This window comes from Chroicocephalus ridibundus, chromosome 10 (assembly GCF_963924245.1).
Source record: "Chroicocephalus ridibundus chromosome 10, bChrRid1.1, whole genome shotgun sequence".
Classification (NCBI taxonomy): domain Eukaryota; kingdom Metazoa; phylum Chordata; class Aves; order Charadriiformes; family Laridae; genus Chroicocephalus; species Chroicocephalus ridibundus.
Genome location: NC_086293.1, coordinates 15,673,602 through 15,687,824, shown reverse-complemented (window position 1 = coordinate 15,687,824; position 14,223 = coordinate 15,673,602). Strand labels below are relative to the sequence as shown.

The 14,223-nt window shown below is 40.1% G+C and overlaps 1 protein-coding gene across 1 annotated transcript; it reads left to right on the top strand.

Annotated features, from left to right (window-relative positions):
- Positions 1-3,177: 3,177 nt before the first annotated feature.
- Positions 3,178-13,940, top strand: KBTBD8 (kelch repeat and BTB domain containing 8). The gene is given in 5 exon segments (XM_063348136.1): positions 3,178-3,328; positions 3,331-3,543; positions 6,157-6,367; positions 7,029-8,143; positions 10,704-13,940. Coding segments are annotated over 5 exon segments (2,154 nt in total). The 3' UTR covers positions 11,168-13,940.
- The last annotated feature ends 283 nt before the right edge of the window (positions 13,941-14,223 follow it).

Genomic DNA, 14,223 nt, shown 5'->3' with positions numbered 1-14,223 from the left:
TGTCAAGCTTCTGCAAAACTTACTCTCCTTTGCTTGGACTGTGTGGCGTGTGTAGGGGCAGGGTGGCCGTTCCTTTCACACTTTTCAATGAAAAAACATCATATGGGAAAGGGCCAAGAAAAAAAAACTGAAAAGAGGCTGCAGCAACCTACCTCTTCCTACAATTTTATACTAAACACAATATAAAAAATGGAAATATTCATCTGGATTAAAAATTGTTCCCTTCTGAAGCTGCTTGAATGGCACCTATTCATATTTTTCTTTAAATTTTGGTCCAGATGCATTTATTATCTTCCTTTTGCCAGCAGAAGAAAACATGAAAATGTTTTCTTCTAATACTGTGTTGCAGGAGTTGGATCCTCCCAAAGTGGTCCATGCATCATCTCTTGTGCAGCAGGAGCACTGGGGATGGTTCATGCAGTTCCCTACCAAATGACCCAAACCAACAATTTGCCAAAGATATAATGGTCTCTTGGTCCCTATCTTGCAGGTAGATGAACCACAGTTTTCTAACTAACTTGTTCTGTAGGTGTAATGAAGAAGGGAAACATTTTCAATAACTTCATTGCTTGGTCAAATTTTTTTTTCTGGCGTCTTCTGAGTTCTCAAATATCTGAAAAAGTGTGTATTCTGTTCACTTTCTCCTGAAACTTTTTCTTTCCCTCTTTTCTTGCTTGGGCTCCTGACAAAGACATTCTTTATTCTGAAGGCAAGAATCCCAGAACAAGCAGTGCCAGTTCTGAGTTCATAAGGGGGGCAATGTTTCTAATCACTTATAAGACAGACGTGGACTCTGTGTTCCTTTTCCGTCAATATAATCTCATTTTTATTTTTGAACCTTTGGAATACCAAATGGGAAAAAAACACTTTCTCCACCGAGTGTTTTCAGCTGTATGTTTTCATGCTGTATCTGTAGGAATGATAAATTAGGTATGAAATGAAAGCATAAATGAAACCATCCCTCAATAACCAGGACATTCTGGATTCTTGCGAAATCTTAAAATGGTATCATCAGTTTCAGAACATTACTTGACCAGAAGAATTAAAAAAAAACCAAACTAAACCCAAAAAACTCCCAACAAAGCCACCCTACCAAAACTATCATAATATTGATAAATGAATTTACATCAATATATCTCTAAGGGCTTCACAGCTCCTCATTGTCTCCTAGGAAGCAAAAATCCATGAAATCAAATCCATGAAACCAACGCATGCAGAAAATTAGTGTCGGCACCAAGCCAAGAACCCAATTTTTGACTTCTAGTTCTACGCTCAAACACTGGGCCTGCATTGCTTCCCATGCAAAATGACGACAGAAGAGAGAAAGAAAAGGATGCAGGAGACGAAAAGGGAGCTGGAACTCATTAAGCATCTTGTAATGTCTGAAATAACTGGTTTTAATATTTGTGTGTAATGCAAATGCATAGCTTTAATATGCTAGGTGACTGCCATGGATTTTGGAGCACCTTGCACAGGCATCATCCTCCTCATTTTGCACCTGAGAGATCCAGCAAATACTGTGCGGAGCTGAGTGAAAAAGCCAGGTCCCTGGACTTCCATGGGAGTGCCACACTGTGCTAAATCTTCTGAGTGCTAGGGAGTGCTAATGAAGGTTTCCAGAGAGGTGAGTGGGTGATGGTGTATTACACTTGAGAAAGACTTCAGACTAAGAGAGAGTGCTGATATCACTGCCTCTTAAAGAATATTTTAACCTGTTTGTACGGCAATTTATTTTCTTCACCAAAAACCTTACAAAGGTAAGCTATTTCAAGAAAAGCTTGTGCTCCGAAGTACCACTTCAATGTGGTATCTGTATTTAAAAACATTCTCCATTTCGCTTCTGCATTTTGAACACTGATCCAGCCCAGCCCACACCAAAGGAAATGAACTGTATCAGGCAATGTCATTTGCTAAAAGGTAAGAGTGGAGGTATTCTCCATCCCTTCGTTTTGTATTTCTAGGGACAATTTCACAGGCCATGCCATCGCCGAATGGGGAAATTGGAAAACTGCAGAATCGATTTGCAGACGTGAAGTTCTATTTTCTTTTATACCTCTTTCATCAGAGTCTCTATCATTCCTGTGTTGTGTAGCATTATTATCAACAGCGGCCTGGACACCACTGATAATTGTTAAACTCGGGCAAAGCTATGCCTTGCAAGTGAAAGCAAAACCACATAAGCAGCAGTCAGATGACACCGACTGGCACTATTCCTGCCTTTAAATTCATCTGCTTTAGAGCACTGGTAAGGTACCCATGCTACACTATTTCTGAGAGTTGAAGGGAAATGTATTTTTAAAATATTTAAATTGGGTTGGTTTGCATTTTTTTCTTAACAAAACTCAGCTAAAAGCTGCAAAGTTGTATTAGATCTATTTTGACTAAACCCAGAAACACACACTGGACTTCAGAATGCTTCCATTATTTGTTAATTCTTTTTTTATTAATTGTGTTTCACAAAGAAGAAAAAAAAAAAAAACAACAAACCAAACACTAAACCAACTCTTCCGCAGCAAACTTCTGATGACTCAGTTACTAAGAATGAAACCAGTGGCTCGTTGCTTCAGAAAACTGGAAAAGCTGGTGACTATCAGCCACTGCATCTCTGGGATGGAGAGAGAACCCTGCTTTGTGATATTAAAGGTCATTGGCAACAAAATGGTTGCTTGTCTGCTGGAGTCATTCAGTCGCTCTCTCTATAGGATTGCTACGGCTGATCGCACTGGCCACAGAATACTGAGGGTGCAAACACTGGAAAAACAAAAAAGGCTCCCAGCGTGACGAGCTTTCAGACTAAGTAGCTGATTATATGTTTTTCATTAAAGGTCACTTCAGCCTTCCGCCGCTCTGGGTCTTGCTGCCAGACGCTGCCATGCCCCGACCATGTCCTTGCGGCACTAGGATAGCTGCAGGCATTTTTTTCCCCTTTTCTGCTGGTTTTCCAGCAGCGTTCATGGTCTCCGCTCTCCCTGGCCTGCTGGGCAGACATCTTCAGGCTGACACCTCCACCCCCCTTCAGAAGGTGCAGGCCAGTGAGGACAGGAGAGCGGCAGTGTAAGGCCTGGATAAAGGGATTTATTTATGCAGAGAAGCCATTTCTGCTGGGTACTCCAGAGGAACCTGCTCTGGGCCAAGGTGCTGAGGGCTGCCCCTGTGCCCATGCCTGAGGGCCCCAAAATGGCGCCTGCTCCCTCAAGCGCCCGCCTCCCCGTTGCTAGGCGACGGGCAGAGCCCGCCTGCCCCCACCCCGGGCCGCCTCCTGAAAACTACAACTCCCAGGCAGTGACCCCGGGAAGAACTACAGCTCCCAGCATGCCCCGCGGCCGCGGCATCCCGCACTACGTTTCCCGGTAGGCGTCGGGGGCGCCGGCCAATCCGCGCGGCCTGTGTTGGTGGGTGCCAGGAGCGGGGTTGGCTTCCGCGGGAGTAAGAGGGCCGCGGAGAGGGAGCGGCGCAGGGGAAGCAGCGCCGGTGACATTTCCTTTCGGGCCGCCCCCCTCTCCCGCTGCCGGAGCGGGGCCCCGAGAATGGCAGCGTTAGGAGGTCGGTGAGGCCAGGCCACCAGGGCGGGGGAACGGGCTGAAGCGGGGGAGCGGCCTATGGGGTGGGGGTGCCTGGGGAGGGGTCGCTGCTGGGGGGGGGTGTCTCTGTGGGGGCCACGTAGAGGAGGGGTGTCGGGGCTCCTCTGCGGAGGGGTGTCGGGGAGGATGCTCCATGGGGGGTGTCCGCGGGGAGCGCCCTGTGAGGGAGGGGTGCGTGGGGCCCCTCGGCCGAGGGGTGGCTGGGAGGGGGCGGGCCCTGGAGGGCGGGGGTGCTTGGGTGAGGGGCCTGCAGTGTGGGGTGTCCCTTCCGGGTGGGGGGAGGCCATAGCAGAGGAGGGAGCCTGGGAGGTGTCTGCGGGGGATGGGGTCGGGGGGGTGTGGGGTAAGAGGACGCTGGAGTGAGGGCCTGTGTGGGGAGCCTACAAGAGAGCTGGAGAGGGACTTTTTACTAGAGCATGTAGTGATAAGATGAGGGGTAATGGCTTCAAACTGGAAGAGGATAGATTTGGATTAGATATCAGGAAGAATTTTTTCACCATGAGGGTGGTGAGGCAGTGGCACAGGTTGCCCAGGGAAGTTGTGGATACACCATCCTTGGAGGCGTTCAAGGCCAAGTTGGATGGGGCTTTGAGCAACCTGGTCTAGTGGGAGGTGTCCCTGCTCATGGGGTGGGCAGGATGATCTTTAAGGTCCTTTCTAACCTAAGCTATTCTATGAGAGAGCAGTACCACATGAGGGGAGGTGTGCAGCGATACTGTGCTTTGTTAGAATTCAAGGAGAGTTTACTGTGAGGGATACCTCCATACAGTGATCTGTGTGAGGGGAGGTGAGACGAGACCTGGGGTTGTCCATTATCAAAGGCTTCTATGAAGGTGGATATGTGGGGAGTGGAGAAGGGAGGGATGTATGAGAAATTAACGTGGAGAGTATTTTTGGGTGAAGTCTGGGAGGAAGAATTAAAATTTTGAGGTGCAAGTGAGAGGAATATTAATAGAGGAAAAAGATGATTGGGGCGGGAGGGAGAAAATGAAGGTGGTGAATGTGAGTGTGAAAGTTTTATGGGGTGAAAGCTATAATGTGGACGGTGTCAAGAATTAAGTAGAAAAACTGTAATACAGGGGTGGATATCTGTGTCAGCACTGGAAGCTGCCTTGATCGCATGTGCTCATTACCCGAGTGACTGGCAGGGTCAGAGAAGAACTATTTTGCATCTTTTTCACTGTTAGAAAGTAAATGAAACTCTTCTGCAGTAGTAGCTACATCAAAGTTTTCTTGTACATCCTAGGTAGGAAGCCTTGTAACCGATCTAGCAAAGTATTATTTACTTGGAATTTGCTCACTAGTGATTAACAGTTTCTAAACACGTACAAGTACAAATTCTCCCCTTCCCTAATGATTAGTTAGTTTTGAATATTGGAACTCAGTTACTGTGATAAACTCCCCTGTTGTAGATCTTACGTATTTACTATTGTATTTGGAAAAGAAAGAAAAAAGTGTTTCGAAGAATTTTAGTAATAGTACTTTGAAGAGACACTGACAATTATTTGGCCCCAAGCCTGCAATGGGAAATGCGTGCCCAACAGCAGATCCCTACTGATTTATTTGTGACTGTGCTCAAAGCTGTGTCTGAATTCTGAGTAAGAGAAATTCTAACTGCTGTATATCACCACGAGTTAGAATTTAAATCTCCTATTCATCATCAACATTGTTGTTTGCTGTCCTCTTTGCCCCTCTGTGTTGCCCAAAATTTGTTGGAAGCATTCTCTGTTGCAGTCAGCAGCTTTACCTGATTTGCAGCTCTTACCACCTAATGTTTTTCTTTTGAGCTCTCCTTTGTTGTCATTGCGTAAAAATTTTGTTGCTATTACGAAACAGGTTTTTGTGCTTGAGATATTGCTCAATTTTTGCTTTGGGATTTACTTCATTAGGCATATCACATGTTACTTGGAAGCATATGCTCTACTTTGTATGTTTTCACAATGATATTCAAGCTCCTTCATACCTGAGTAATTTTAAATGGTAATCGTATTTTATTTGTAAAGAAAAACATGTAACCATATATGCAAATTTATGTGAATTTAGGTTTGTTGCCCAACATGCTTACTGTAGGGCTGTTTCTTCATGAGTCTATGCTATTAACCATCACTTGTGTAAGTTAGGAGCCAGTTCCTGTTTCAGTGTAAAGTTAAGTACATACATACAGACTTGCGTAATGGTGATGTAGATTGGGGGCTTATTTTATTCTCCTGCATTCTTTGTATTTCCCATTTTATAAGTCAGTAAGCATTGTGATTCTTGACCTAGTCTCCCCAGTGATATGTAATAAATATGAACTATGATTTTTTTTTTTCCTTAATATTAATGGTTATAATTTTATAGGTTAATGGTAACCTACATGTACATTGGGAGAAGGAAAAAAATAATAATTGAGGTATCTTTAAATCTTTACTCACCCTTGAAAATGTTAGACCTGCCGTTGCTGGATGGTGATAGTGAGGAAATATAGAAGACTAATTTGTGCTAATTATTGTGGGGGTTTTTGGTGTGTGTGGTTTTTTGGGGGATTGGTCTTTGTTTGTTTTTTTTGTTAAACGGTTTCAATTTTGCTTTGTAGAACCAAGTAAGTTTTCACAAACACTGAACGGAATTCCTTCTTCAAACACAGTCAGCAGTGGAATGGACCCCTTCCATGCTTGTAGTATTCTTCAACAGCTTAAAACCATGTATGATGAAGGACAACTGACAGATATTGTAGTGGAAGTGGATCATGGGAAAACATTCTCGTGTCATAGGAATGTTCTTGCTGCAATCAGTCCTTATTTCAGGTATGATAGTCCATTGTTCTAGTGGTGATCAAAAGCAGAACTGTAACTTATTTTCATTAAATGAAAATTAAAAAAAATCACACCTATACTAGTATTCCATGTGACTGTCGATAATATAGTGCACCTAGTAAGTAAAGGTTATTGTTCTCTTAAAGTCGATGAATCATCAGTGTCTGTTTATCAAAGGAGAGTTTCATTGGAGAAAATGTCACATGATTTTTAAAAAAACAAATAAAACAAACAAAAATGTCTCAGATATTGAAGGCAACTTGGATACAGTAACTGCGTATTTGAACTACGTGTTTCCTTTTAAAGTTATATATTCTAGCATGTTAGAATGTGCATGTGAAATAACATGCTGAAAGTAGAGTGCAAAGACTTGAATAAGTCAAGAACTTTGCTTGTAAACTGAGTGAATTTTAATATGGGCTTAGTGAGATAATTAAGCGGGAAATTCCAGCTTGCCACTTTTGTTTCAGTAAGTCTAGAACTGATCTTAAATTTAGGTACTTAAACAGGACAGCATAACATCAGTGATAAATGTATTCTTGCTGATATAAGGGCAAACACATTGGGATTAACTGTACAATATAATTTCATTTCTTGTACCTGCAGTTAGAAGGTAATTACAAATAAACTGCTAAATGTTTTTCTTTTGTAGATCTATGTTCACTAGCGGCCTTACAGAGAGTACCCAGAAAGAAGTTCGTATAGTTGGTGTTGAAGCAGAGTCAATGCATTTAGTATTGAACTATGCATATACCTCCAGAGTAATGCTGACAGAGGCCAACGTTCAAGCTTTGTTCACTGCAGCTAGTATCTTCCAGATCCCTTCCATACAAGACCAGTGTGCTAAATATATGATCAGTCATTTGGACCCACAGAACTCCATTGGAGTGTTTATCTTTGCTGATCACTATGGTCATCAGGAACTCAAAGACAGATCACAAGACTACATTCGTAAAAAGTTTCTGAGTGTCACCAAAGAGCAAGAATTTCTTCAGTTGAGAAAAGACCAACTGATAAGTATACTCGACAGTGATGATTTAAATGTAGACAAAGAAGAACATGTTTATGACAGCATTATAAGGTGGTTTGAGCATGAACAAAATAAGAGAGAAGTGCACCTTCCAGAAATATTTGCCAAATGCATCCGTATGCCTCTGTTGGAAGAGACATTTTTAGAGAAAATCCCTCCCATGTTTGCACAGGCTATGGCCAAAAGCTGTGTACAAAAGGGACAAAATAGTGCCAATGGCTATACACAACGGCTTGGAATGACCGCTTCTGAAATGATCATATGCTTTGATGCTGCCCACAAACACTCAGGAAAGAAGCAAACAGTGCCTTGTTTAGATTCGGTCACAGGGAGAGTGTTTAAACTATGCAAGCCACCAAATGACTTGAGGGAGGTTGGAATTCTTGTATCTCCTGATAATGATATTTATATTGCGGGTGGTTACAGACCAAGCAGCAGCGAGGTCTCCATTGACCACAGAGCAGAGAGTGATTTTTGGATGTATGATCACTCTGGCAATAGGTGGATTCCGAAAGCTCCTTTGTTGCGAGCCAGAATAGGCTGCAAGTTGGTTCATTGCTGTGGTAAACTGTATGCAATAGGTGGTCGTGTTTATGAAGGAGATGGGCGAAACTCACTCAAGTCTGTGGAGTGTTATGACAGCCGAGAGAACTGTTGGACAGCTGTCTGTCCAATGCCAGTAGCAATGGAGTTTCATAGTGCTGTGGAATATAAGGATAACATCTATGTTTTACAGGGTAAGGTGGTTTGACTGACTCTGTGGTGTTTTATTGGAAGTGGGGGTTGTTCAGTCCAATTGTCTGCGCTCTCTTGAGTACCTTAGAAAACCCAAGTTTCCTGGATATTTAAAGAGTGACCTGGGACGCTGGGGTGGGAGGAAAACTAGGGAGAGCAGTGGGCAAGGAAGAGTGAGGTTGCTGCTTGAGTTCTCGTGCCCTGGGAATATGTCACTAAGTTGTAGTATTCAGTTATTGCACAAATGGCAGTTTTAGTGCTGTTCAAAGTATTAAATTTTACTGTGAAAATTCTTTGTTAAATCTTCTTTATCTGGGTGAAATGCACTAATGTTGAAGAAAAGATATTGTCCTATGAAAAATCACTTTGCATTTTATTTAGCTAAACCTGTGAAAATTACCGGTGTCTATATTGTTGGTGACTTGTCAAAGTCAAATAACTTCTGTAGGCCTTCGTTTCCTGCCCTACCCTGCTCTTTGAAGTCATTTTCATAACTAAGAAAGATGATCTCTTTCTAGTTCGCTCTGTTTCTTTGGTCAGTAATTATAATAGTGCCTTTACATCCTTTCTTCCAGTAAATGATCAGACTTATTGGTGTATTAGATATTGATTCTTAAATGAATAAAAAGGATCATTATGGGAATGGATCAAATAATTTATTCTTACCTTTATTTTATTTACGGAGATCTTATATAAAATATGTATTTGTGTGTATGTATGAGCCATATAGAATGTATTTGTATGTGTGCATGAGCCATATAGCAGTCTACACTTAAAAGTGCTGAGGCTGGTCTGTGAGGCTGTAGTAAGAGTCATGAGAAGTGGAAAGAAAGGAGGAAGGGGTGTCTTGCGTATGTTTTGCTAAGGGCCACCTCTGTAACCACCTGCAGAAGTCAGGGTCTTAGATCCATACTGGCTCCTTCTTTGGGTCACTCTCCATACAAAGGTGGACTGCAGGAAAGGCACAGGATAGGGAATACTGTAAGGTCATTACTGGAAGAAGTCAGCCTGGTTTCTTGACTTTGCATTCCTGCCAGTTGGTAAGGTTGGTGGGCTTCCGCGTGATTTGCAGAGAGTTTTCTTCTTTCGTTGTTTCTCTATCAGGTTTGACTCTTGTTGGTTGTGGCTTTAAATAATTCTGTTACACTGGCAAGTTCTCCCAATCTGTCTCTTCTATTGGGTCAGACATCAGCTTTAGATGATTAAAAAGGAATTCTGAAGGATATTTAACTTGATAGAGTATTTGTTCATGCTATAAATGTTTCTTAGAACTGCTAAAAAGTGATTATTATAACCTATAGAATAAGAGTGCATCTTGTTTACAAATTTTAGCTGCACTAATTCTGTGCTTCGGTGATTTAAATGACAATTCAATGCTCACTTAAATAAGCAAGATGCTTCGCTGTGCTAACAAGCAAATTGTAAAAATTCGTGTTATGAGAAATAGGCAGCTTTTCTATTTGAGTGTGATAGATAAAACCTGCCTTGAGTTGCACTGAAGTAGTATAAAAAAGTTTACTTTCAGTAATTGTTCTAGAGAAAGCTCATAAATTTGAAGCAGACAATAAGGATTGATGAGAGTATTAAAATGCCAATGGAACACGAGCGTCAGTCATAGGAGATTACACTGTAGAACAAAAATGAATAATCAAAAAATGTATTATCTGTAAGACTTAATCTCTTCAGCTATGTTCCACCCATCTTACTGTATTATTTCTGTATTCTTTGTTATACTTGAGGTGCTCGGTTACACAGCAGCTTGGTTAAAATTCTTAAAATAGCCATGTGAAATTATATATGGTTTGAATTATGCTAATATTTGACAAATGTTAGGCGTTTCTTCCCCCCGTCTTTACAGAAAACGTCACCAAGTTTGCAGAGCATAAGCTTTCAGTGATCTGAACTTCCATTATCTACAGTGTGTAGATGCTGCTCTGTGCAGTCAACAGAAGTGTTTTATAATCTAATCGCAAAACTAAATGATGAATCAGTAATTTCATGCAAGTATTCACCTGGCATCCTTTTAAGAAAATCAGCCTAAATGTGTAACCCAGCCACCTGATGCAAGTAGCTTCAAAATCTGTGTGTAGTAGAGACACAACTATATGCTCAGATTTAACAGCTTTCAAGCACTGAATTCTGAGACTCCAAGCCCATAGATGACACGTTGTGAAGATGTTAAAGAATGAAACAAATCCTTCAGTTACTTCAAGACTGGAATCTTGAAAGGTTTTGTCCCAAATTATTAAGCATGGTTTAGTAGTAGTAAAGGATAGCTAGGAAATACATAGAACACTGTGTTTCTGATATGCTTCAAGTCCCCTCTTCTTCAGCTGGAATAGAAACTCAAAGTAGTTCTTACTCATGCTATTAGTATTTTTGTAAGGCACTTAGAAGAAGGCAGGTGATGGTGCAAAGTGTTTTGTTATGGGATCAAGGCTTTTAAAAATTGGTAGACCATTTCTATCTGTGCAAGAACGTAGCTGAAAGCTTAGTAGCTGCAGAATTGCTGTTCTGGAAATGAAGGATAAGTTATGTTTTATTTTTCCTCTCTCTTTTCAGGGGAATTTTTTCTCTGCTATGATCCTCAGAAGGATTACTGGGGATTTTTGACCCCAATGACTGTGCCTAGAATCCAAGGCTTGGCAACTGTATACAATGACTCCATCTACTACATAGCTGGAACCTGTGGAAACCATCAACGTATGTTTACCGTAGAGGCCTATGACATTGAACAAAATAAGTGGACTCGAAAAAAAGACTTCCCATGTGATCAGTCCATTAATCCGTATATAAAACTTGTACTCCTCAAAAACAAACTCCATCTGTTTGTCAGAGCTACTCAAGTCACTGTTGAAGAGCACGTTTTCAGAACCAGCAGGAAGAATTCACTCTACCAGTATGATGAGGTTACTGACCAATGGCAAAAAGTATATGAGACTCCAGATAGGCTCTGGGATTTAGGCCGGCATTTTGAATGTGTTGTTGCTAAATTGTATCCGCAGTGTCTTCAGAAAGTTATTTAATTTTTTTTTTTTTTCAGTAACAGGCCTTAGTGGTTTCAGTGGTGATCTGATGCTAGAGAAAACATGTCTTAAAAGAAAACAAAGAAATTCTGTCAGTATTTATTGTAAGCTGAAACAGACAGTTTTTTTGTCTATGGGGATGGGTGCTCTTTAAAGGTTGCAGTCTGGGAAGGGAATTACTGGTTCAGTTTCATATTTACTGATATTTTCCTGGGAAATGAGAAGGAGGTTACAAAGTGCAATTATCAGCATTTTTTTTCTGGTAAACACTTAATCATGTCATGTACTAGAGGGGTGTTTTTGTGGTAACAGCAAATTAAGTGGAAGAGCCAGGATAACTATGCACTACAGTGAAAGAAAATCTAGCATTAATAGCTAAGGATGTCCAAGATGTTTTGAAGTGACTTTTCTTTTTTTCTCTTTTTTTTTTTAAATACGGGTAAAATTTGAGGCAATATCACTAAGTTTGGATTGTTTTTTTTTTTTTAATTTTAGATTGAAAGTACATAGAAGAATAGTAGATCCTGATTCGTAGTGATCTTGTGCTGTTTTTGAAGTCTGATAAGATGTTTGTGATGTTGTTTGTGCACTACAATTTGGGAGAAAAACTCAAGTCAGAATTGGAGCATGGAGTACCTTTGCCCCGGACAGAGGCCTGTTCAGATTACTGTACCACTTCCTGTCTGTAGATTTTTGTTAAAATTGAGCTTACTGATAAGGGGGGGGGGGGGAAATCCCAACGCCTATTTTCTGCCACATAGATGTAGTGCTGTAAAAACACTTATTTTTGTTTAACACTGCTTAAAACCTCTTTTTTTTTTTTTTTTTTCATCCCATAAAGGGCTTTAACCCAAAAGTTGATGGTGCTAGTACGTTTTTTAATACTTGTTTGTCTGAAATGGGCTAGCCTTATGCTACTGTTTAAGACAGCCTGTTATTTTTCATGGAGTGTGTGTCTGTATTCAGGCCCTGTCCTGTCATCATATTGTCTTTTTTAACATAACATTTTTACTGCAGTGGTGTTCTTGCACAGAATGGTGACAGGATATGGCCTTAATAATAGTGATTTTTTTTTTTCTTTTTGTGTGGAGTGTTCATTCTGTCTCCACTAAAGTACAGTGCTATGTGCAGAGTTGGCATGTGCTCTAGTAATTTGGAAATGTGGCTTAACTTTACAAGTTGTTTTTCTTTTCTCCCCACAATCAACCCCTCAAATACCTTCTGTTTCATTCTGATCTATAATGTGAAAATTTGCACTACTGAGCTGTCTTCATTATCCAGTGTATTAAAGAAAAATTGACAACAAGTGTCCGTGGCTTAAATAATCTTAGATGCAAACATAGAATATGGATCCCATATTTTGCAACACTTTTCTCTATGTATTGAACATTTAACTTATTTTTAAGAAGTAGATAAGTTTAAAGTTCAGCCTCTGCTTCAGTAGTGAAAACTGTATTTAAAAGGGAAAAGATGAATCCTAAAACTCGTATCAGCTGTAATTGGCTGGGTTTCATTCGTTACAGCTCTAATTTTTGCAGAGGTGCGAGTGTGTTATCTTACTCTTCCCTATTTTCTCAAATTGACCTAAGTAAACCAGTTAACTTGAAATGGCAGTGGCCATCACTGGCTGTAAGTGCTTACCATTATCTGGCTTAACAGCTGATATTTCAGTAAGCCAAATATTTAGCTCATTGTTTATCCCCCTGGCATGGCTGAGGATTTGGATAATGTTTGTTTACTATGTGGTCTTACTGTTCCCAAATGGAATCTTTCTAATACATGAAAATACTCGCCTGGTTCTATTTCTTAATTCTTGCACAAAATGTTTAAAAGGCAAAAACAAACAAAAAACTGTGAAATTAAAAGGAAAAAAAAAATGCCTCTTTGCATCACATACCTCATCTTCCAGAGATTCACCAAACTGCTTCTTTCAAATGCGAGCGCCTGAAGTTTTTTTTCTGAAGTTGAAGTTGACAATTCTTGCTAAGACTGCGTTTTTCCAACAGTGTTGAGGTGTGTTGTTTCTTTGTTTAGTTTTCTTCTGGATACCGTTTTTTATATATATATCCATAGCCAAGAAAAAGAGGTTTTTTTTTTTTTAAAAGTACAACTAATTTCATTTAAAAAATTATCCTTAGTCCTTGGCTAGCTCTCTTTGCGCTGTTGTAGGCCTCTAGCTGCAAGCTTTCTGAAGCACCCTCCCTAACAGTGTTGCATTTGTGTGTAAAATCATTTTTTTTTTTGGCAAAGTGTTATGTAACTTTCTTCTTGGTTTTTTGTTGTTTTGGTTTTTTTTTTTTTTAAGCTTGGTTGGATATTTACAAGACTTCTTGCTGCTTTTTGACAATCTTCTATATTTATTTAGTAGAACAAATTTCAATATATTACTTGAAACTATGAAATAGAATTGAGTTAGCAATTGACTGGTCATGTGATGTATAGAAGTACAATATGCTGTGGTTAATCTGCAGTAGGTTTGTTAATTTTGTTTATCTGCACTAAAGTACGAAGATCTCCATTCTGTTTAACCATTCAAACCGAGGGTGTGATCCAAGTCTGTAATATGTTTAAAAGCTAAATCCTGGAACTTGCTGTGGGAGTAGAATATACTAAATCTTGTGCATGAGGAGTTTGTTGAGACAGTAATGTAGCTGTGACATTTTGCCAGTTCTTAAATGCTTCTACGTTTTGCTGAAAGTCAGATTCCTGGTAAAGTTTTGCTTTAGAGTCAGGCTTAAGTAAACTTGCACAGCACAAAAAAAAAAAAAAATAATGCACCAAAGGTACTGATAATATTTAAACAGTAATCTGTACATTTTCCCCACTTGGTATTTTTTCTGCATTCATTTATTTCCCTTTATTAAATGAATTTCTAGCATTGTAAGGACTTACACGAGTGTAAATCTCTTCCAAAATGATTAGTTACTTTAGAAGGAAACATTTTGTAATTACCACTTGATTCCATCAGTAAAATTTAAATAACTGAAAGCAGTTTTGGTGCACCAAACATGCAGTGTGTGTATGTTCTACAAGAAATCGAAGAGCTCCCTGTCCAT